General features: G+C 52.7%; 1 protein-coding gene across 1 annotated transcript in view; it reads left to right on the plus strand.

The window, feature by feature from the left end:
* The window catches only part of WWP2 (WW domain containing E3 ubiquitin protein ligase 2), a 38594-nt gene extending 18561 nt beyond the window's left edge, over positions 1 to 20033 (plus strand). The window contains 17 exon segments of the mRNA XM_081202564.1: positions 736 to 928; positions 3451 to 3540; positions 4704 to 4878; positions 7018 to 7072; positions 9488 to 9569; positions 10051 to 10179; positions 10542 to 10620; positions 10800 to 10871; positions 10982 to 11070; positions 11659 to 11818; positions 14590 to 14723; positions 15652 to 15792; positions 16665 to 16785; positions 17350 to 17454; positions 17806 to 17902; positions 18252 to 18324; positions 18430 to 20033. Of these exon segments, the coding sequence (XP_081058690.1) occupies positions 736 to 928; positions 3451 to 3540; positions 4704 to 4878; positions 7018 to 7072; positions 9488 to 9569; positions 10051 to 10179; positions 10542 to 10620; positions 10800 to 10871; positions 10982 to 11070; positions 11659 to 11818; positions 14590 to 14723; positions 15652 to 15792; positions 16665 to 16785; positions 17350 to 17454; positions 17806 to 17902; positions 18252 to 18324; positions 18430 to 18529 (1895 nt within the window). The 3' untranslated portion in view covers positions 18530 to 20033.
* The last annotated feature ends 4168 nt before the right edge of the window (positions 20034 to 24201 follow it).

Raw genomic sequence — 24201 nt, forward strand, 5'->3', positions numbered from 1 at the left:
GGGCGTGGTAGCTGGAATTGATACTAAAACGGCCCATGCTGTTATCAAAATCTATGATGCAACCGCATTTGGAATGATGTGTATACTTCTGGACGCTTCACCTCCGAAAGGATATTGTAGATCTGGAGACCGTTGGGAAAGGGGCAGCCAGAATGATCAAGGGGATGGAGGAACTCCTCTGTGAGGAAAGGTTGCAGCATTTGGGGCTGCTTAGTTTAGAGACAAAACAAGTAGAAGGTGATACAAAAGGAGTTTCTAAAACTGCACATGGCATGGAGACATTGGGTAGAGAAAGGTTTTTCCCCCTCTCTCAACACAAGAACATGAGGCTACCTAATGAAGCTGGATGGTGGAACATTCAGAACAGACAGAAAGAAGGACTTCTTCACACAACAGGCAGTTAAGCTATGGAATTTGCTTCCCCAATAGGCAGTGGTGGCCACCAACTTGGATGGCTTCAAAAGAGGATTAGACAAATTCAGGGCAGGGTTACAGTTGGCTACTAGCCCAAATGGCTGTGTTCTGCCTTCACTGTCAGAGGCATCTGGGAACTGCAGGAGGGCAGAGTGCTCTTTTGCGGAGGTCCTGCTTGCAGGCTTCCCACAGGCATCTGGCTGGCCACTGTGAGAACAGGATGCTGGACTAGATGGGCCCTTGGCCTGATGGCTCCTGCTATGTTCTTAGGAGGCATCAGCATCCCCTCAACTCTGCCATAATTGCTCCCCTCTCTTTCAGTGAATGGTGAACCTGCCAGTTCCACCCTCGATGTCCCTGAAGATGAACAGGCTGTGCCACCTGAGGCTGTGTCAGGTGCGACCTCCAGCTCTGGCACAGCTCATGACTCTCCAAGGGCAGGGGAATCTGCCCCCAGCTCAGAGGCCCAGCCTTCTCAGCCAGCAGCACAGACTCTGGAGGTGCTGCCCTCTGGGTAAGTGGTGTCCTGCTCTCTGTTTGGGCACCTTGGCCACGGCATGAATGCCCTTAGCCAACTAGGGGGAGGTTGGGATGGGTCACCAGGGAGTTGAAACCTTTAAAAAGTACGTTTCTGAATCAGAGGCTGTTCGCTAGGAGTAAAGTTTATCCTAGCGGGAACTCCTGCTCTCTTGTCGCTTCCAAAGTTCTCTCTTTCTAAGCAGGATGGGGCCCCAGGCCTACCTCAGAAGACAGTTTCAGTGATTACTGTGATCATGTCTGTGAATCCCCTTCTGCATTTAAGAAATATGAATGCTAAGTATTATCATCCTTAGAGGAATGTTACAGTATTTTTGCAAGACCTGGAGTTCTAGGGAGGAAGGGGACTAGCTGTGACTGAGGTCCAGCTCTTTGGATGCCTGATCTGGGAACAGAGTCTGGATTACCAGGGTTACGATTCAGTTGTGAACTCGACAGTTGTGGCTCCTCAGCTGCACCTGTTCTTCCTTCCTTCCATCCTTTCTGGTCCTGCAATGTGGCTATTTCTGTTGAGACTTCCAATGCCCAAACACCACCTCCTGACTCCTGCATTTCCGATGAAGGGAGCCATCTGTTTTCCTTCTGGCCTCTTAGTTCAGAGTCTCATGTGTGTGTTTGCATCACTTGCAGGTAATTGGGGGGCCAGCAGCTCAGAGTGCCTTTATGCCGGGCGTGTGAGCGCTACTGTTTTCAGGCCTCAGCCACTTCCTGTTTGCAGACAGCTGGAAAAGTCCAGGGCGTCTCAAAAGGCTCTTTCTTCCTGCTGGAGCTCTCCTCCCTTCCTGCTCACGTACTGCGGTGTGCCTGGGGTCCAGGAGGCAAGGGGGGCACCTGACGCCTTTATGCAGAGATGCTCCTGAAATGGAGGGCGCATCCCACAGCCTACGGCCGAGACACCCTTCCTTTAAGGATCCTGGTGCTGACAGTCCCCTGCTATATAGCGAGAAGCTTGTGTGGGTGTTGGGTGGGGACTGCGCTATGTACAAGCCAAGTTTCCCCTGCTTCTGTGGCTGAGGGATCTCAGGGCCTCTGGTGGGGCAAGTCCACAGGCCCTTCCAAGCCCTGGTGTGAATGCGCGCGCATGCAGGCCGCTTCCAGCTCCTCCTGTTGGCAGCCCGGCAGTGTTTTGCTTGGCTGTGTCGGGCGCCTGCTTCAGGCCACTCCATTTGCATGGGCATAAACAGGCTTGCCGGGAGGTAGCCCATCAGAGGGGCGGGGGTGCTGTAGGCTGCCTTTATGCTGCTCTCCCTTAACATCTGCACTCAACGTGGCAAGCACAAAAGCCTCTCACATACATACAGCTGGAGCGGGGAGGACAGGAGGCTGTGGAAAGCCATGGGACTAAACTGTTCCATATGCGGGGTGGGGGTGGGGTATTCATGTTCCTGGGAGACCCACAACATGGCCCTCAGTGAGGAGGACCAGAAGGGGTGCTGCTGTGCAAAGCTGGGATCCTTGTGGGGAAGGGGCATCCTGCTGTCACACACAGGCTCTCTTGCTCACTCCCTCTCCCTCTGGGCTGACGGCAGAACAGACACCTCCTCTCCCCCCGCCCCTCCCTGACCTGCATCTGGTTCCTATCAGCGTTGCTCCTGCGTTGGGGACAGCGGCTCTCATTAACACGGCGGCGTGTACACCAGTTCGCGCCTCGTCTCGTGCATACAAAGAGGTGCATTATGCTCCCTTGCAGCAGGCGCGGCCTGTGGTTCTTTACATAAGGCAGGGCGTCTCGCATGGACGGCAAGGTGACCTCAGTACTGCTGTTTTGCTACCAGCAAGCCTCGTCTCCATTCAGAGCAGAGGTAGCCCGGGAGGATGGCGAGCTGATTGCCTGGGCAGCCACCTTCCTGAGCCACGTCTTGGCTTTATGGCATGGCAGTGCCCTGCCCTCTGGAGTGGAAGGCATTCCTTCTTGCAGATTGGTGGCCATTTATGATCCTCTGCAGAGCCTTCTGGAGGATATTTAAGAGGTGCATTTTGCATCTCCACAGTAACATCGTCTCATATATCCTGGTTTTTTTTTAAATAAAGTTTCTAGCCCTTATGAGTTGTTGTTGTTTAAATGGCAGACTGTTCTTCATGAAAGTGTTGCCCAATCAGGGATTGCTCCTTAATCGTGCTGTGATTGGCCAAAGCAAAACAAAGACGGGCTGTTATGTGTGCCTGCTGATGCCTTTTGGAAGCTGTAGGTCCTGCAGAAGTTGTTGGGGCCCCCAGACCTTGACATGCACCCTTGGATCTGGCTGGAGTATTGCTATACAGTTGGAGCCAGTGGGTGCAGAGGAGAGGGTCCTGTGCCTTTGCTCATAGAGCAGCTTGAGTAAGCCACTGTGCCTACTTTACAGGGCTGTTGGAGTCATAGACAAAGTGATAGTCACAAAGTTCTTCATGGTCTGGATAATGCTAGAAATAAGTAATAGCAACAAGGGTTGCCTTGGCTCACAAAATGGGCCCTCCGTCCCCTTCTCACTCTGTGTCTTCTCTCTTTCTGTCCTTCAGGTGGGAGCAACGAGAGCTGCCAAATGGGAGAGTGTATTACGTGGACCACAACACAAAGACCACCACCTGGGAGCGCCCTCTTCCACCAGGGTAGGTGCTCTGACATGAGCATGTTTGCAGGATCTGGTCTGGAGATACTCAAAGGAGGGTGGCTGGGTGTGCTGTGGGAAGCAGATGCTCTTCACAAGATCCTAACATATGTGATAACATATATATACACATACAGGCACTTTATATATCTCCGAGGCCATAATTCTAGGGCAGGCTCAGTGTTCAGCTGCCCAGGGCTTGCAAAGACAGCTGGAACAAGGACAATCTGCTTGATTGTTTTCATTACAAAAGTGCACATTTTGCTCTTTGGTCCAAAGGCTTTTAGAGCTACTCGCTCTTTAAAAAATGCAAATAACAGCATTAATTAGTTAAAATAGCAGTAGTCGAATAGTTGCGAAAAGCACACCAGCTTTGGAGCACATTTAAATCAGCTTAAAGGTCCACTTGGCATTGGAAAGAGAGCAGAGTGTCTAGCAGCCAAGCCACCTCGGGGAGAGCATTCCACTGCTTGGACGGCCCTTTCCTTCCTCACCTACCAACTTTGCTTCAGAAGATGGGGGAGCTTGGAAAAGCATCGGCACTGGGCAAGGTAAGAACTAACACCTTGAGCTGTGCCCAGTGCAGATGCTTTTAAGACTGGCCAGGTGTCTTCCATATACCTGGTCTCAGTTGCCATGTTCTTTACTAGTCAAAGTTTCTGAGTCTTCTTCAAGGGCACATGGCCAAACAGTGCGGTACCTGAGCCCAGCTCACTCTCTTTCCAAGAGGAGCATCAAGCTAGCGCTGTAGCCATCACTGGTGAAAGGGGCTTCAAGCTGTGAAAATTGCTTGGGGTTCTAAGGACGGGGCTGGATTTAACAGGACATGCCCCCCCCCCCATATCCTTCAAACCTAATCCTGTAAGGGGAGTGCAGCTCTGGCCAGAGAAGGCCAAACTCCACCTCCCAAATCTGTTACCCTAAAGGGGTGTGCGGGTTGAAGAGGGTTAATTGCTTGGATATTGGCAGAATTATGGAAGAACATCTGGGGTGCCTGAAAAAGGGAAAATTCTTCATCCAACCCCAAAAGCCACCTCTGGCCCAGAAATAGTCCTTGGCAAAAGAAGTTCCCATGATGGTAGAAGAGGATTCATCTGCCACGTATGTGTTTGTGTGTGCGAGAGAGACAAACAGAAAGATTAGGCTCTTCTTTCGCCCCTGCAGCTGGGAGAAACGAGTGGATCCCCGTGGCAGGTACTACTATGTGGACCACAACACTCGCACGACCACGTGGCAGCGCCCCACCGCTGAGTACGTGCGCAACTATGAGCAGTGGCAGAGCCAGCGCAACCAGCTTCAAGGAGCCATGCAGCAATTCAGCCAAAGATTTCTCTACCAGGTGAGGGTATTCCCAGCCCCAGCCAGCCAAACTGCACAGAGCGGCTCTGCCGCCTTCCCACAGCCACCAGTCCCTTTGCTAGGCTGCAAGAGTAATGCTCTAGGCTGCAGAGAAATAGCTCAGGAGAACTGGGTACCAGGAGGGCCTGCATCAAAGATGCCTACTAATACCTGCTGGTATCTACAGCAGAAGAGACCAGAGGAAGAGCTGCAAGGGGACTTGGTTAGCTTACAGACAGGCCCCTTCCATAGCCCCTTCCTTTTGCGGCTTTGGTAGCCGTTGCCTGCTGGCTGCCTCGGTCCTGCCCCTGCTGCAGTTTAGTGTTGCTCTGGAGCCTTCCCTTGAGGGCTCTGAGAGCCTGATTCCATTACGAATATCGTTTGTTTCATTGTCACTAACCCTGTAACAGAGATCCCAGGGCAGCTTACAGCAAGTAATAAAAGACAATGAAACAGTATATATTGAGAAAGGAGCAGCCAAGAGTAAAACAACATGAAACTGAAAGAGAAGGCCCCGAGGTTTCCCTCCTGGCTGCTACTCACAGGGCCCCCTGCCCCTTAGTGAGCCCAGAAACAGGCACAGCTCTTGAGCTCATGGGGCCCTGCACAATCCCTCTGCCCAATGGCCCTGTAAGAACACCACTATTCTGTGTCTAATGTACCCTTAAAGAGGCATTGTGAGTGTGGTGTCTGTGGCTTGGAGTGTGGAAAGTGGCCGGTTTTCATTTAGGCATGAGCGACTAGAAATGTCTGGTTGAAATTCAGGGGATTGGGGTAAGGAGAGACTGTGTTTCCCTAGTCCTGTGAACAGATCTGGTTTGAGGCTCCCTCTTTTGATTGCCAGTACTGCTGGCTGTCCTGAAGGAAGATGCCAGTCAGGCTCCCCTCCTGCCACTCTTGCATTAGATGATGACGGGCAGGACTCTCCAAGAATATATGATGCAGACCCCAGTCTGGGTGCACTGCAGGGTCAGGACTTGTTGTGAGAGCCTGCTGGCCTTCCTTGGCTTGGGAACCTGCTCCCCACTCCACAAGACAGGAGGCACAAGACCCTGGCAGCACCGTGGTGGTCAAAATAGAGGCCTGCATCTTGTTGTTATTCCCTTCTGTTGTGCCGATGGCTTATTCTCTGCCTCTACAGCCACACCACAGCTGACCACACATTACAGTGTGGAGAAAACTGCTCTTTGCCACACCAGAGCAGCTCCCTCCATGTGGAAAGGTGTTCAGAGGGCACCATTGTTCGCCTTGTAGTGACTTTGCTGGCCAGTAATGGAGTTGCTGTTCCCAGGAAGGCGACCCCAGCTTTTTGAGGGGTGTGACAGGAATGGGACTCTGAGTGAAAAGTCTTTTGACGTGAGCCTCCGGGTCCCAGGAGTTCTGTCTGGCCTGGCTTTCTCCAGAGACGCGTGAGGGAGGGGGCCTAATCTAAACAGCGCGCTGCTGAGGAACTGTCTCCCCCTCCCCAGCTTGCCCAGCAGGCTTGAAATGGGTCCCCCGGCCCAGCCTGCCTGGAGTTGGATAAAGGTGCTTTGTATGGGGCCTGGACCTGTGGGGGGCTGTGGGGGAAACGCCTGTCTGTGCGGCATGAATGTTCCCTCAGTCCGTGAGCATCTCGCGCCCGGCCGTTGGGTTTCACGGTCCTCTGTGAGGGAGGCAGGGCAGGGAGGGAGGGAGGGGAGGGAGGAGGAGGAGGCAAGCAGCCCGCAGGCCCAGCCAGGAAGCTCTGGGCGTGGACAGGGCTTGTGGGAATGATTTCATTGGAAAGGCCTGCAATATTCCCCCCACCCCCGGTTGTGTGTGGTTCTTGGAGGAGGTTGGAGGTGGGACTGTGGTGGGGCTCTCAGTCGCCTCAGCCAGCACAGGGGCGGCAGCAGCTGCTTTCCTGCCTCCTTCCCTTGCCTGCCTGCCACCTGGGCTTTTGCAGCTCCTTCGCTCCCATCCTCTGCCCCAAGCTGCACACATTCAGGCATTTTGCTGTTCCCACAGTTGGTTGGGACGTGTGTGCTGTTGTTTTTTTAGCCAACCTTGGCGGGCGGTGGGAAGAGAAGGCAGGGTGGAGGGCAAAACGGCTGGACTCCATCCTGCCTTCCAGCACTCTCTCTGTTAACCCCCGTGGTGTTTGTTTTGCTCCCTCCAGTCGTCAGGTGCCCCGTCTGACAATGACCCGCTGGGCCCCCTTCCTCCTGGCTGGGGTAAGTACTGCCTGGCTTCTTGGGCTTGGGGCTGCAAGCCTGCATCTGCCTTCGGTGTAGGTGGGGTGGGTGGACTTCTCTTCCTCAACGCTGAGGGCAGGCAGGCACGAAGAGTTTGTATTACTCAGCCAGCGAGACCTGCCTGGGCTCTGAGTTCAAATCCTGATCTCATGCAAAACTATCTCCCAAGTCCAGCGATGCTTCTGCTGCCGGTGGTGCATTTCCAACCCTGGCTTCATTTGTTTCTCTTTCTCTTATTTGGAGGGAGGGTGGGAGTTGCTTTCCTCCCTATGTGGTTGGGCCGCTTCTGCTGGGCTCCCCTTGGAGCCTGCCTTGTCCCTGCTGCACCTGGGGGAGAAGGGGAGGTGATGCTAGGCAGCACAGGGGATGGAGAGAGCTTTTCCATGGTGGAGACACTTTGGGAAGCAGGTAGAAGTGGTTCTTGGCATGTAGAGCCACTGTAGAGCTTGGGATGTGCCAAAGGAGTCAGGGCTCACTGATCTGATCCTAACACCCGGGGAAGGAGGGAAGTGTGTGTGCATGGGGAGAGGATGCTGCCTCCTATTGGACCCTGGGACAATTAGAACGAAACCAAGGGATGTCAACAGTCATTCTTTCCCTCCCCCTGCCCCCTACCTTTGCAAGGGAATTCAGAAGAAGCCCAGAGGGGCTGCAGGGGCCAAATGGGATCTGTGTTGCTGACACTGGACTCTGTGTGTGTTGTGCTCTTGTAAAAGGCCTAGCAGAAATGTTGTGGGAGGCCTCTGAACTGTCCAGCGGGTTGGGGGAGTCTGGAAGTCCAAACATCAGGAATTGAGAGCTTCTTTTTGAAACTTAGTGTGTGTTCGGTCAATTCTTCACCCCACCCAATTTGGGACTCAGGACCTTGGCAAGAGCAGCCCCAGGAGAGGCAGGGACTGCCTGCAAGGATTCAGGAGCTGAGAAACAGGACTGGATGGACTTGAGGAGAGATGCTCTTGGATGCCAGGAGAGGGGCAGCTCTCACCAGGGGGACCCTTTGCAAACAGTCTCGAGAGAAATCATTGCAGCTTGGGTCAGCAATGCCACTGTGGGCTGCTGGGATCTTTGCCTGAGCATCAACAGTGTCAGCTGCTGCTGCTACTACTACTACTACGGAGGGCTGAGCATCCAGGGCTCACTGAACTGGGTCCCGGTGTCTGAGAGAGAGACAGATGTCAAGGTTTGGCTCTTGGCAGTCTTGCAGACCTAGTGCCCTTGTGGTGGTGGTGGGAGGTTGAAGAGGATGGACAGAAGCAGCTGTCAGAGTTCCCTGTAGCCAGACACCTGCTGGCCATCTGCCGGATCATCATGAGGAGCTTGATAGTTTTATGTGACCCTTTGCCCCTCCCTCAGCACTCATCCTGGGCAGGGAAAGACAGAGAGGGATGGCCCTGGGGTTAAGCAGGGAAGGGGCAGTGGTGATGCACCTTCTTGCTGTTTGGATCCTCGAGAGCACAGGCTACCACGGCTGTGGGTTCTTCTTGCTCTCTCGGGGTGGTGATGGGGGTGGGGGGTGGGGGGGTGGGAGCAGACTCTCTCCCTAGGAGTCAACAAATCTGCTTTGCCCTTGGCTGATCCAGCACACACAGGCCAGGCTCCCTACCCAAGTCGCTGAGTCTCCAGGACAGCCCTGCTGGGGCTGAGAGGTCAGAGGAAGGGCCAGCTGTGTGGGGGCAGTTCAGGAGGGGGGCTGCACTGAGTCCCTCCCCACCTTTTGCAGGCCTGGCGTTAGGTTGCTTGCTGTGGTAGAACCATCAGGGGCTTCAGAGCTGAAACGGGGGGAATGAGCAAGTGTTGTAGTGGGGTAGAGGTGAGCAGGGAAGGGTGAGAGAGGCTGTCCTGCTTGTGAGCTTGCAGAGGAAGGAGGTTATCACAGACTCTCATTCATGGGCACCACCTCCCTCTCTAAGAAATGGGCACCTAAGGCTGGGCCCCTGAGGCTGGGAGATGAGCTGCGCCTGAGCCAAGGGGGTGCTGACTGGCATGCAACTTGTGTTCCCCTAGAGGAGGAGGAGAAGTGGTCCCCAACCTGAGACCTTCCAGATGTTTGAGACTCCAGCTCCCATCAGCCCTAGCCAGTGGAGTAGAGGGTACCTCCAGCTGGAAGGGTGCCAGGTGGGGGAAAGATGGATGAGGGGCAAGACTGAATTCCTTGTGGGAAGAGGCTGGCGTGTCTTGGGCCTCTTCCTTGCAAGACTTGGAGGCACTACTCTCTGCTGTGACAGGGAGCATGTCGGAAGACCCTGGCATGTCAGGCTCGTCCCATCTGAGCCTGGCTGCTGTGTGTCTGCTGGTTCTGGATTCCCCATTAGATTTCCCTGCTGGGCCCCAATCCAGCCTGGCCAGAGAGAGGGAAACTAACATTACCTCTCCATTCTTTCCTTCTCCTTCCAGAAAAAAGACAGGACAACAGGCGAATCTACTACGTGAACCACAACACCCGCACCACACAATGGGAGGACCCCCGCACTCAGGGGTAGGCTTGGCTTCCTTTTTCTGGCTTGCACTCCGGGACTCCTGTCTAGTAGCCTTGGGGCAACTGTGAGGTCTCTTCAGCCTGCAGAGGGGCATAGGAAGCCTGCAAGGGGTCTCAGGCTGTCCACCAGGCCCCACAGATGGACCTGAGTTGCATCATTCCCAGCGGCTGAAGGAATGTTCCTCCTGGGACAGGCAGGGGAGGCTCCTTCTCAGGCCCTTGGGCATGTGCCCTGAGTTCCAAGCCTGGTGAGCAGGCAGAACGACTGTGCCCAGCAAGACTGTCTCTGCCTGCTCCTGGTTCCTGCCCAAGGCTGAACTGGAGCTAGCATACTGGGCACGGGTGGGCTCATTTTGTGAGCTGGGTTGAGGCCGCCAGGAGCAGAAGCTGCCGCTGCCTCCTGCTGCAGTGGGTGGGTCTGGGCAGGGGAAAGAGATCAGGCCAAGGTGTGTGTTGCCATTGAACTTCTTACTCTGCTCAGGATGATCCAGGAGCCAGCGCTGCCACCTGGCTGGGAGATGAAGTATACAAACGAGCGGGTGCGTTACTTTGTGGACCACAACACCCGCACTACCACCTTCAAAGACCCCCGTCCCGGGTTTGAGTCAGGGTAAGTCCCTCCGGTGTGGCGCTCTGCCCTCTCGGCACCACCCAGCATAGCCTCCAGGTTCCTGTGGGTTTCTTCCCAGATGGAGGATTCCTTGTGAGGAGGGATTTTTGGCCATCTGACCCTTGTTTGCCAGCCAGGCTTTGAGGGGTGGTGCAGTGCATTGTGGGAGCTTTTAGGACCTTCCAGATACAGTCAGTGCTGAAGATTGTGGGATATCCACTCTGTGTTCTTGGAAGGTATCTAATGAATCTGGAATGTTCACACAAACTTAAACTGTGGGAGAGAAGGAAACCAGTCAGTCTCAAGAGCCAATAAATGTGAATGTGGCCAGGGCCCCACTAAGGCCATGTTTACTGTTGCAGGAGTAAGCAAGGTGGGTCACCTGGAGCATACGACCGAAGCTTTCGCTGGAAGTTCCACCAGTTCCGCTTCCTTTGCCATGTGAGTTGCTCATTCACCATGTTCCCAGCAGGGCAGGAGGAGAAAGCTGCGAGATTCCCAGAAAATCTGTGCCTCCCGGTGGCGGGCGGGGGGTGGGGACGAGGATGCCCAAACCTAGACAGGATGCAGGGACCGAATATGGGTCGTTGGGCCTCTCACAACCTATATCTCCTTCACAGTCCAACGCGCTGCCCAGCCATGTCAAGATCAGTGTCTCTCGGCAAACACTCTTCGAAGATTCCTTCCAGCAGGTGACTGAGGCCTGGGTCAGAGGGAGGGGAGGGGAGGCTGGTCACCCCTTGGGCAGAGCACCCTTGTCCTCTCCCCACTGCACCTGCCAACCTCACTTCTCTCTGCTCAGATCATGAACATGAAGCCTTATGATCTGCGACGTCGACTGTACATCATCATGCGTGGGGAGGAGGGTTTGGACTACGGCGGAATTGCCCGGTGAGTTGGCACAGCACAGTGGGGTGGTAGATTCAAATTTCCACCCTCCCTGGTCCTTTGGGATTTATCCCACCCTGGGAAAACTGCTGAAGCAGCAGTGTGGAGGTGACTCAGGACATCGGGGTGGGATCAACAGGGCCTGGCCTTCTGCAGAGAGCATGAGAGGGTCCCCTGGTTGGCTGGCTGTGCAGCCTGAGACCTGAGAGGCCTCCTGGTGGCCTCCTCTGCGGAGCTTCGAGTCCAGCGTGTTCCAGACGGGCTGCCACTTCGGCTCCAGACGGCAGCCACTCCCGCCCTGCAGGAGCTTCTGACGCATCTCCCTGTGTCCTGCCAGTGGTTTTACCCTATGGTAGGTTACGTCATGCTGTTCTACCACAGGGTAGAACCACGGACAGGATGCGGGGGCTCTCTGCACCAAAGGAGGGAGATAGCCAAGAGAGAGCAGTGATTGTGGCTGCCGAAGGAGCGTGTGTGCGCAGGCCCCCGCCCACCCTTACGCAGGACGGGTGACAATGGTTGGGCCTGAATGGCTAGGCTGGGCTGGCTCTCATCAGGCATCCTTCTCTCCCCCCCCCCCCACCCCAACAGCGAATGGTTCTTCCTTCTGTCCCACGAGGTGCTCAACCCCATGTACTGCCTATTTGAATACGCTGGCAAGAACAACTATTGCCTGCAGATCAACCCTGCCTCGTCCATCAACCCCGACCACCTCACCTACTTCCGCTTCATTGGCAGGTTCATCGCCATGGTGAGCATCTCCTGGGGGGTGGGGCCAAGGCCGCCTCTGCCTCTGAGGGCTTTTGTGCAGGGGCGGCGTGGGGCTGGACTCTCACTACCTCGGGAGTTCTGCCCTTCACCTTGACTGCAAAATCATTGGCGGCTGTGCTTTCCATAGCATTTGCGCAAGCTATGCCACTTGCATTTCGTGGGTGCTTGCTCACAGTGTAGACAACTTGTTCTCTAAACTCAGGTTGCCAACCAAGAAGTGCAGGTCATTGCACAGCAAGGGCCATAGCTCAGTGGCACTGTGTCTGCTTTGTATGCAGGAGGCCCCAGGTTCAATCCTTGGCATCTCCAGGTGGGCTGGGAAAGAGTCCTGCCTGAAAACTTGGAGAGCTGCTGCCAGTCAGTGGTGACAGTACTTTGCTTAGGTGGGCCAGTGGTTTGTCTTTGAATAAAGCAGCTTCCTGTGTTCCTATGAAGCTGCTTTAGGTCAAATCAGGCCACGGTTTGATCTATCCAAGTATTGCCCAGCCCAGCCTGGTGCCCTCCAGATGTTTCAAAGTGCAAGTCCCACCACCCCAACCATTGGCTGTGGCTTATGAAGGGCACCAGGTCGGGGAAAGCTGCTGTGCTGGCTGGGTTTCAGACAGGAGAGAGGAATCCATGCATCTAGCAAAAAAAAGTCCTCAAAAGCTCTGTGGGCCGCAATAAATCTGTTGGTTTTTACATTGTCACAAAGGTTCTTTGTTGCTTTTTCTTCAGGAAGCTAACACAGCTACTACCTCTCTGGGATTTGATATTGAGCTATAGTACTAGTGGCATTCAGGAGAGGCTACTGTGAAATCTTCGGGAGCGATGCATCAAGTGTTTGCTCTTAACGATCTTTGAGGTGAAAGGGAGGCACCCCCCTCCTCTCCCAGTAGCACCCATTGCCATTAGCGGCCGCTCTGCAATGTTCATCCTGTCCAGTTCCACCCACCTCACCTGGCCAACCAGTGCTCTGGCAGCATTTTGCTTCTGGCTGTGCTTCTATTTCTCCACTGTATTCTGGCCATTCGTGGATCACGTGGGGAAGGACATGATGGTGTCATGGCACTAAGTGGCTGAAAGCAGCTTTGAACTCTGGTTAAATTGGGGTGGGGGGGATGTCTGTCGCCAAGGCAACCCTGTTGCGCGTTGGCCTGGTTCCTTTGGCAACAGGGACATATTTCTGCCCCTCCAACAGTTTTGCTGGGAAAAGGTGTACACAGGAAAGAGAAATCATTTTTTCCCCTGGAATAAAAAAAGAAAGGGAGTTTTGCAGAGTGGGAATCAAAATATTTGCGTTCTTCAAAACTAAATTTAATTCTGTGGCCAAAGACGGCTTTGTATCCATTGAGTTCCGAAATGGCACGTAAAGTCTCCTGTTCTGACTTTGTTGAGCAGAAAGGAAGCAGCCAGGAAAAATGGATCAGGTCAGGTGGCCTCTTTGTGACAAGAGTGTGTCATGGAACACTTTCTTCCCTTGTTTTTCCAGAGTTCTGTATTTTTGTTTCTTAGCAGAGAAAGGAGTGTAACTCCCCCCCCCCCGCCCTTGATCCTCCAGGCAAAAGGGGAGGAGAACTTGGGCCTTTGGCCTGGCCTGAGAATTCTACAGGAGGAAAACGCAGCTGCCCACACCCAAAGAAAGGGGCTGCTTGGGAATTACCCCCCCCCCAAGTGCTCTAGAGGGCAGGCACTGCCCCTAGACCGAGTCTCGGGGCCTGATCCCTGGGTGGGCTTGCCCTCCTTTGGCCTTTGAAAGAGCAGGAAGAACTTTTCCCCATGGTTTCCCCTCCTGGCTCCCCCTTCCCCTCCAAACCCTAGACTATTACTCACCACCAGGCTGGTCTTTTCCAGACGCGCAAAAGCGTCTGCGTTATTCTTGGCTCCCAGAAGACCGTTCTGTGGCCGCGGAGTTTTGATTAAACAAACGTTGCTCCAGAGCTGTTTGGGGAGCAGGCTGGCTGCCTTGCCTCCCCAGAGGGGGACATTTGGGTACCCGCTGGAAAGCAAAGTGTAGTGGGGGGAGCTAACAGTCCCTGTGGCTCTCAGCCTTCAAAGCTCTTTGTTGCTTCAGGCGCAGGTACTGCCGAGTGCCACCAGAAACATAAGGACCCTTCCTTGGGTCATCTAGCTGAGTATCGTTGTACACGGGCCGGCAGCGGCTTTCCTGGATTTCAGGCAAAGGTCCTTCCCAGCCCTGCCCAGAGATGCCATTAGGGATTGAATCAGGAACATTCTGCATGCCAAGCAAGGGCTTTCCCACTTATGGGTCCTTATTGTTGGCAAAGGAAGAGAGGGCTTTCTTCTTGGTGACACCTTAGCTGGAGTGCACCTTCCTAAAGAACCATGCCTAGCACCCATTTTGTTGCCTTTTAGGCATCAGGGTAAGGCACCCAATTCTCTGGGCATTGAAATGAGTTGTGTTTTAAAGACTAGAAATGGAGTCCACACAAACACAACCACTACGCTACTTTATGTGATTTTTGTTGTGTTGTCGGCTGGGATTTCTGTGGGACTTGGATTCCAAATGAACACAGGGCTAAATGTTTCTGGTATATTGGCACCTTAAATTAAAAAAAGAATAACCTTGGAGCCTAGTGTGCAGTGGAGGTGTGTGTCTGGGGGAATGCAAGAAGAGAGTTGATGGGATCAGCTGCCCCTTTGATGTGTGTGGAGTGTGTGTGTTGTATTTTTCCTTTTCCTCTGCAGTTTGGTGCTAAGCTTGCTCTAACATACTTTTTTGGGGTGTGTGTGTGTCTCCTTGTGCTGCAGGCTTTGTACCATGGCAAGTTCATTGACACGGGCTTCACACTGCCCTTCTACAAGCGCATGCTGAACAAGCGGCCGACCCTCAAGGACCTGGAGTCCATCGACCCTGAGTTCTACAACTCCATCGTCTGGATCAAGTCAGTGCTAGCAAGGGTGCTGCTTGCCCCCCCCCCATTTCCTCCTGAGCCCATGTCCCATGGAGCTCCTGACCCAAACCCACTGATGGCTTGCACAGCCACTTTTAACCTGTGGTGATCTCATAGCACCCAGCATTGCAGCCCCGCCCCTCCTATTGCTGTCGCTTGGCACCTTGCCCAAGTGTGCAGCGTTTAGTTGTTCTCATCTTCTGTGTTTCATGTAAAAGCAGGAGGGGCAGTCCGCCAGCCCAGGGGCCAAATGTAGCCCTCCAGACCTCTCTGGGAGGTTCCCCACAAGGGGAAGTGACCCTCCAGCTGAAATAGGTCCCACCCTAAAGAGGGAGGGTGACAAACAACACAGAGCAAAGGGGCAAAGCAAAATATTTTTTTTAAAAAAAAGATATTTATTACAATTTTTAAAACACCAAACATACAAATTACCATCACCATATAACATACAAAGAAATAAAGTAGAGTTATAGAGTAAAGAAAAGATAGAAAAAAGAGAATACAGATAAGATAGGGGCAAAGCAAAATAGCCCCCTAGAGAAGAGACCTTGATCTGAATGTTGCTGTTATAATGAGCAGAAGAGGGAGGATGAAACTGGCGGGGGCTGCTTGTGGCACAGCGCCAAGGAATTGTGGTTTGCAAACCAAATTAGGGCTGGGGATGCTGAGAGCCGGTCTTGTTATATCTTCTGGGGGGGAATTAAGCTACTGAGACTGCAGGGGCAGTTTTGTCTGTCCCAACTAGGGACGCCATGCACGCCTGGGACTCGGGATATCCTGCCATCTACAGCAGCCACTCGGCCTGTGATCTTTAGCCCCCAGAGCATGATTCTTGTAGGTTTCGGTGGCAGCTGCTGAGGCCCCCAACTGTTCTCCTAGTGAAGATTCATCTGCTGCTTCTCTCTCCCACCCTTTGCAGAGAGAACAACCTAGAGGAGTGCGGCCTGGAACTCTACTTCATTCAGGACATGGAGATTCTGGGCAAGGTGACCACCCATGAACTGAAGGAGGGTGGAGAGAGCATCCGGGTCACTGAGGAGAACAAGGACGAGTACATCATGTGAGTTCATAGAATCATAGAATCATAAAATCATAGAATCCTAGAGTTGGAAGAGACCACAAGGGCCATCGAGTCCAACCCCCTGCCAAGCAGGAAACACCATCAGAGCACTCCTGACATATGGTTGTCAAGCCTCTGCTTAAAGACCCCCAAAGAAGGAGACTCCACCACACTCCTTGGCAGCAAATTCCACTGTCGAACAGCTCTTACTGTCAGGAAGTTCTTCCTAATGTTTAGGTGGAATCTTCTTTCTTGTAGTTTGGATCCATTGCTCCGTGTCCGCTTCTCTGGAGCAGCAGAAAACAACCTTTCTCCCTCCTCTATGTGACATCCTTTTATATATTTGAACATGGCTATCATATCACCCCTTAACCTCCTCTTCTCCAGGCCTTAACCTCCTCTTCTCCTCCTCTTCTCCAGTTCCTGGTCCTCGCTTTCCTGAGGCTTAGAGGTGCTTCGAGAAGCAGCTTGGCCAGAGGCTCTTTCATTTTGCATGCCATTTGGCTCCAGGAATTGCCTCTTTGCTGGGCTGCGGATCAGGAAGTTTGGTAGGCCACGAAATTAAGCTCTGCACTCTGCTGTTATGCTCACCAGCTAGCCTTGGGCATTTGGTGCTCAGTTCCCCATCTGTAAAATGGGAGCGTTGTGGACCAACTTCACTGGCTGATTCTGAGAATGAATGCGATACAGATGATAAGGCATTTGGGATACTCAATTGTGGTGTATGTGTTCATTAATCCATGAAATGCAGGAAATAGGGTCCTCCCAAAATCACGTAGCTGAGGTTTGGATCAAGCCAGGGCCAGATCAATCAGTTGCAGGTCTTTAGGTGCCCAAGGGGTGCTGAGTGGCTGGTCTGTCTATCCTTGCAGGTTGCTGACAGATTGGCGGTTCACCCGGGGTGTGGAGGAGCAGACCAAGGCCTTTCTGGATGGCTTCAATGAGGTGGCACCTCTGGAGTGGCTGCGGTACTTTGATGAGAAGGAGCTAGAGGTGAGCTGGGATGTTGGAAGCTTGGGGGCCTCCTCTCCTACCCAGAGGGGCCTGTCCTCCTGCCCTGGGTTCTGCCTTCGTACATTGTCAGGCTGTGCAGAGGTGACGGCAGTTGGGCGATCTACTGTCTGGCTTCCAATGAGCCAACTACATGGTCATCTACCATCTTCCATTCCTGCAGCCCCTCGATAAGGCTGCCACTCCTTGCGAATACGAGACCTCTGACTGTTAAATGACTGTCAGTGGAACAATTATTGAGAGAAAGGGACATTTCAGAGGGACCTTGGTATTTACTCAATTTGAATTTTTTAAAAAAGTTCTAATTGAATCTCCCCACTGCCCCTTGTCCTCTGACTAATCAGGAAGTAAATCTTGTAAAAAACACACACATATTTTAGCCCAGTGTGTCAAGTAGGCAGGTCAAGTTTAGCTTCCAGTTTGCAAGATGCCCAAGTTCCGCAGCCGCACTCTCAAAATGATAGAAGCCTTGCCTTGGTGGGTCTTGCCTCTGGACTCTCCCGGTGACCCGGGCTGGGGCCCCTCTCGCCTTCTCCTCCCTTCTAGCTGATGCTGTGTGGCATGCAAGAGATTGACATGAGTGACTGGCAGAAGAACACCATCTATCGGCACTACACCAAGAACAGCAAGCAGATCCAGTGGTTCTGGCAGGTGAGCCTCCCCAAGGAAGAGCTCCTGGCCAAGGGGTCCCCCGTATGGACAGGGGGAAAGGAAGCTTTGCCCTGGACAGACCCTTGGATGTGGCAGAGTACTGACACATGCCTCTGGTCATACGCAGAGTGCATTTGCCTCATCAGTAAGTCACCGTGACGCAGGACCTGTTTGCAGGACCTTTTAGTTCTGAGGATCTGACTTCCAACCAGATGTCTCTCCCCACACTTAGCTGTCATTGCTATTAACACAGTCAGTGTTGCTTTGGGCAAATCCATGTCGCTGAGAGTCTGAAATATTTTTGGGAAGGTGGGAGCCTGGTCTGACATCCCCTACCCATGTTGGCTGCAGGTGGTCAAGGAGATGGACAACGAGAAGAGAATCCGGCTTCTGCAGTTTGTGACGGGGACTTGCCGGTTGCCAGTCGGAGGATTTGCTGAGCTTATTGGTATTTGTGCATTTGGCTGCCTAGGGAGGGAAGCAGGGGATGTCGCCGTCCCAGTTGCTGAGTGACTGTGGGAGAGCTTCATGGTGGGGGGAGGGTTGTGTGGTTTTGTCTGTCAGGCTTGGAGCAGGGCTATGGGGGCACGTGGAAGTTGTTTTGAGCCTGTTTGGTTGCCTTTGCTTGTGCTGAAGGAACTCAGCTCAGTCTACTTCTCAGCTCTAGTCTTAGAGGTGGGGTGTGGTTGCTAAGATGATTCGCAAGCCAGTTTGCATTTGAAGTGCAACTGTGTGTTCTTGTCACACCCCATGGGTACCTTTTGTGGGTTTCTGATGTTGTGCTTCTTTTCTGACAGGCAGCAATGGGCCCCAGAAGTTCTGCATTGATAAGGTTGGCAAGGAGACCTGGCTTCCCCGTAGCCACACATGGTGAGTTTGTCTGCTTTGGCCCTTCCTGCCCATGCTTTGGATGGGTGGGAGGGCACTTCCTTTCCTTTCCCCCTGCTGATTGGCTGCGCTGTCTTCCTTTTGCAGCTTCAACCGCCTGGATCTGCCTCCCTACAAGAGCTACGAGCAGCTGAAGGAGAAGCTCCTTTACGCCATTGAGGAGACAGAGGGCTTTGGGCAAGAGTGACTCCAAAGAGACCCTCCTGGGAAGCCATCCTGAATACCTGGAAATGGAGCCAAATCTCCAGGAAGGAAGGAAGGTGGAAGGAGGTGGCTTTGTGGAAGAGGGATTGCCCAGGCCTAGATCTTGTGGTTGGAGAATTAGAGGCTGCAGAAGGTGCTCCCCTTCTCTGCCCCCTTCCCCCCCAAAAAATATTCAGTTGCTTTCCAGCAGAGCAGTGGCTGCAAGTGGTATCCACCTCCTTCCCTGTGGATTCCTTGTACCAGTTTCTGAGCTATGCAGCCATTCTGCCCCACCTATGGGCCTCATGGGCTTTTGTTGTAGCTGCCTTTTAAAGCAATCCAGACCCACCCACCCCCACTGGTACCAACCCACCAGGACATCCTGAACATTATGTCAAGGCATTCTGCACAGGAAAAAAGAGCACTTTTGAGAATTCCCCCCTTGCCAAGGACACTGGAGTGTGTTGCAAGCCCCTGCTCCAGATAGCTGCTGGGGATCGGTAGAGATGGGTTTAGATCGGTAGAGATTGGTCTAGAGGCAGGATTTCCTACAACTTTCCTAAACCCACCTCCTCTTTCCTGAGGCCTTTTCCCACTCCCTGTGCTGGTAGGTGAGGCTTCTGTGCCCTGCAACCATGCTGGTTTTCTGCTGAGAGCAGTGGGCAGGATTTGGCCCACATCCCAGGCTCCTCTCCTCCCCAAACCCATGAAGCAGAAGACAGGGCAGGGCCCCAAGCAGTCCCCAGCTGTGTCATGGAGCAGGATCTGGGCTGTTCAAAGCAGCAAATGGGTACCCCACTCAACCCCAAAGGCTATAGACAAAGAGCCCTCAGGAAGAGAGAGGGTGGCCTTTGGCCAGATTGCAGGGGAGGCCAAACCAGCCTTCAGCCAAGCATGGAGAACCTGAGTCTCCTGATCTGAGCTGTTCCAAGTCTTGTTGGAAGTGGGGCATCTTCTTTTTCTGGAAACATTGGTGCCCAGTGAGCTGCAAGATTGTAGGGAGAAGCCTTCACCTTGAATGTCTACAAAACACGTTATCCCAAGTGCAGAACTCTGAACTTTTTTGCACTAAAAGGCAGGAAGAAGGGGCAGGGGGCGAACCAGAAGAATCCCCTGTCTTTATTTCTGGATGGTTTTTTTTTAAAAAAAAAATCCTCTGATTGGAGTATGTGTGGCTGGCACACCCTGAGAACAGGGACCAGATGCAAGAGTGGGAGTGGCATACGTCTGCGTGTGTGTCCTATGGCTACATGGCGGACGGTGGGGATGCCTCAAGCCTCCACAGCAAGGTGTATGTCTGCATATGAGAGCTGGACTGTGTGTGTGTGCGCGTGTTCGTTTGTTTGTAAGTAAGTGTGTATATAAAATGTGTATAAAAATGTGTATATAAATGTCTGTGGATACAAAGAATTGCAATAGCTTTTGATGGGGATCCTGGATAGTTTTGTACTGCATCATCCTGCCTCAGTGACGCCAATTTCTTGTGCAATAAACAATCCGCAGCTGCTTGTGGGCTTCATGTGTCCCTCTGTGCTTTGGGAGCCTGATGTGGCTTCTCCTGGGTGCTGGGTGGGGCGGTTCCCAAACGTGTACATGGCGAAGGTTGTTGCTGTGTTAGAGCCACAGGTGGGGGCACCGCAGCTCTCATCGCCCTCTGGTCTGTGTGCTTCCCCCAATCCCCCCACTGTAGGATGACCCAGTTGAGAGTTTGGCCTGACTCCTGCCTGTTTCCCTGCTTGCAGGTGGAGGTTTTTGACCCCCTGTTCCTTGCTTGAAAGGGAGCAAGGGGAACATACTGTAGACAGGCAAAGAAGGACAGCCCTAGGCAGGCCTGGAAAACCAGGGCTGACCAAAAGGGGTTAAATTCTCCTTGCTTTTAAGCACATCATCCAGCCCACTGCTGTGCTGCAAATACTGCGTCTGTCATACAACTCAGCAGTTAGATGAATCTCCCCATCTAGTCTACTTCAGCAGTGCAGAAGTGGCACACATTTTCGCAGCCCAAGAGGGGAGGCATAGCAGCTCCTGCCACCACTGCTCAAGGGCCTGCAAAGATTTGCATGCACTCAGAAGAGTGGAGAAAGGACCCCAAGGGGCTCAGTTGCAGGAGGGCTCATGTAGGCTGCTTGGACTTCAACGTTTTTCCTGTTCGTCGGGTTTTGAAAGTGTGTGCCCAGAAGAGGCTGGGGAGAGTGGTGTTCTTATATGCAGGAGTGCCATTGGGCTTTCCAGGATGGGCACCTGGCAGGGCACTGTCAGAACAGCAGGCCCCTTGGGTCTGGTCGAGCTGCAGGGCTCTGCTTTTGTTCTTCGAATGCTCAGACAGGAAAGCCACATTTTGCAGCAGTCCCAGGCCGCTGCCTCTGCCTTCCCCAGCTGACTTGTCTCCTGCTCCAACCAGGGAAACCAAAGAGGCCCCCAAGCTAGCCTGGCGCCAAGGGAGCCATTGCAGGCCTGGCACACAGGCTGCTGCTCTTGGCATTTGGAAGCGAAGGTGGGGGGTGGGGGTGGGGGAGGTGTGACCACTTCCACCAACTCTTTAGCGCACAACCAGAGCCAGAATGGCTCTACTGGGCAGCATTTGGTGCCAAAGACAAGCCCCCTGTGTTTCAGAGGAAGTTTCCAGGGCCTGGAGGGAGGGAATTTGCAAAGGCTTTTACCTGAAGGACTGTCAGAGGGGAGGGGTTGTGGCCTGTGGCGGAAATATTTCCCCTCCTCTCTGCTGGCTTTAAAAGCATGGCTTTGTCCCTGAAGGCAGAGAGCAGTCTTGTGTTGTGGGCAGAAGGAGGGAGCAGCAAAACATGTTTAGCTTGGCCAAGAGGCACAGGCTGGCTTTGTGAGCTCTGCTGCAGGGAAAGAAGATCACCCTGTTCTCTGGGGAAGCAAAGCAGCCAGAAATTCCCACTGCTGGGGGAGTCACTCTGGGAAACCAGGAGGGCGAGCCCCATGCCCTTGTTTGGCCAGTGAAACCCTCACACATTCCAATCTGGAGGTGAGCGGCCCCTGCCAGCGTTAGGGTGTGACGGCTTGGAAGGTGTTGGGGCAAGCTTTGCCATCTTCCAGGCTCTCAAGCTAGTTTGCTTTCTCTTCCATCTCCCAGGAGAAAACAAAAGCAATGGAGCCAAATAGCAGCAAAGTGACGGAGAGGAAGGCTGGGCCAAAGAGAAGAGGGCAGTGGCTATTTTAGAAGCAGTGCTATTAAGGCAACTTGCAATGGCTCTCACTTCCTAGATAACTTAAAGTGGCTGGGGGGTGGAGAGAACCTGTGGGTCTCTAGCTATTGCTAGACTACAACTCCCATGATCCCTGGCTATGGTGGATGGGAGTGAAGTATCCAAAATAGCTGAAAGGTCACAGGTTTCTTGCCTCTGTTGGACTAACACTTTTGAAAGCAGGGGGAGCACATGTCAGTAGTTCAGTGGTTCAACTGACCTCCGCCCTGCTTGTAGCTTATAGGGCTGAAAAGCCTGTGCCCCTGTGGAGCCACAGCCAGGTGGAATAGATCATACAGGCCAGCAGAACTCTCATGAAAGGCAACTGCATCTTCTACTAGGGAGGGGCCATAGCTCAAAAGGTGAAGCACATTTGTGTGCAGAAGTTCCCATGCCTATTTTAAAGGCTAAGACCTGTTGCCAGGAACAGACCCTATTTGGTTAAATGGACAGAGTCTGGTCCGGTAGAGGGCAGCATCCCATTTCCCCCCTCTTAGACTGTGTATTGTTTGGGGCATTCTAAGCATGTTGCTCTGAGCTGAGGCAAATGGCTGCCCACCCTCTGCCATGATAATCCTATAAAGTCATTCAGATGAAAAATGACACCCAGCAAACTTCCAAACTTTTTCTTTTTTAGCACCAATCTATTTACCAATAGTGCACATGTTACAGGGACGCGGGTGGCGCTGTGGGTTAAACCACAGAGCCTAGGACTTGCCGATCAGGTCGGCGGTTCGAATTCCTGTGATGTGGTGAGCTCCTGTTGTTCGGTCCCTGCTCCTGCCAACCTAGCAGTTCGAAGGCACGTCAAAGTGCAAGTAGATAAATAGGTACCGCTCTGGCGGGAAGATAAATGGCATTTGCATGTGCTGCTCTGGTTCGCCAGAAGCGGCTTAGTCTTGCCGGCCACACGACCCGGAAGCTGTACGCTGGCTCCCTCGGCCAATAAAGCGAGATGAGCGCTGCAACTCCAGAGTCGGCCACAACTGGACCTAATGGTCAGGGGTCCCTTTACCTTTACCTTAGTGCACGTTAATTCCTTATCCAAGCGAGCAAAGATGTTGGAGAGCATCCAGCACAGACAGCTGTGAAACAAATCTGGTGACTTCCCTTGCAATTAGGAGCATCTCCTAATCCGTGCATGTTGCACACAGGTCTGGAGGTAGGTACCTCATCTCTCTTTCCCTAGCAAAACACAGAACTTCAGCTATTTCTCTACAATGTTCTTCACTCTGCCAAAGGCAATTAGAGTACTGAATCAACTAATGAAACCAGATCTTTTGGACATGATCTAGTCTTGCAATAAGCAGCAGCCTACTGGCTTCTAGATAGTTCTATTCAACCATTGTCACCTTGATTCTCATTCCTTCCACCATTAGCTAGTGTTCGTGTTGAATTTCTCCTCTGACTAGCCAGGACTCCAAGGGGGTGGGGGGAATGTCCTTTTTCACACAAGCAGCTTTGGGCTGCTTGGCTGTCTGACCTCCTTCCTAGTTTGCAGAAAAGCCCTTCTGGATTCCATCAGCATCTTGCCAAAGCCACTTGGGAGAACTGCTGCCAATCCTTAACAGGCAGTTTCCTTTGTAATTAGAGGGGCTGCAGTGGGGGCTGAGTTTGCAGTCACCGTTGTCACAGGCTTGGCTGCTGTATCAGAGCTCTGCTCTTGCCGCTCTGGGAATTGGAGGGCGGCAGTTGTCGTAATCTCCAATTTCACTGGTGGGCCAAAGAGCCTGTAAATTAGCAATTCTTGTCCCAGGAACAAACATTTTACAGAGAGGTTTTGTCCTAAGAAAAGGGCCTACCCTGGGTATCTGACTTGCTGTAGAAAAGCAGATAAAAAAAGACTTCACAGGGAAATGCAGAGGTTGTGTTTGTTTCCGCACAGGTTTGAATCCTAGTTTCAGGTCTCCCTACAGCAAATGGGCAGCCACTTGAAAAAGCAAAAGCAGAAACAGAATAAAAGTTCTGCAAAAAAAGGTCGCTGTTGGGCCTCAGACAGATGTGTGCAAAAGCAATGAGAGAGGAAGAAACAAAAATCAGGGATGCTGCGCTGGAGAAAAGTGCAAATCTTTTCCCCTCGTCTCATAAAATAAGACCTCAGGCTCTGAAACTGATTGGTAGCTGACCTAAAACATGCAAAAGGAAGTACTTCACAGAATGCAGAAATAATTCACAGAATTCGTTCCAGCAAGGTGTACTGATCACAAAAGCTAGGTATTTACATATATTTACACGTATTTATGTGTGCGCGCATGCATGCATGTCTACAAAACAACAAACATAACAAAAAAGAAATAAAACAGGAAAATGACAAAAACAGAAGTGATATGCCTCTGAATACCAGTTCAAGTAGGGAAAGTTACTGTTGTGCTCAGATCCTGCTTGCAGGCTTCCCACTGGCATCTGACTGGCCACTGCGAGAACTGAATGCGGTGTCAGATGGGCCTTTGGTCTGATGCAGCAC

The sequence above is a fragment of the Podarcis bocagei genome (genome assembly GCF_964188305.1).
Source record: "Podarcis bocagei genome assembly, chromosome: 7".
In the NCBI taxonomy this organism is placed as follows: domain Eukaryota; kingdom Metazoa; phylum Chordata; class Lepidosauria; order Squamata; family Lacertidae; genus Podarcis; species Podarcis bocagei.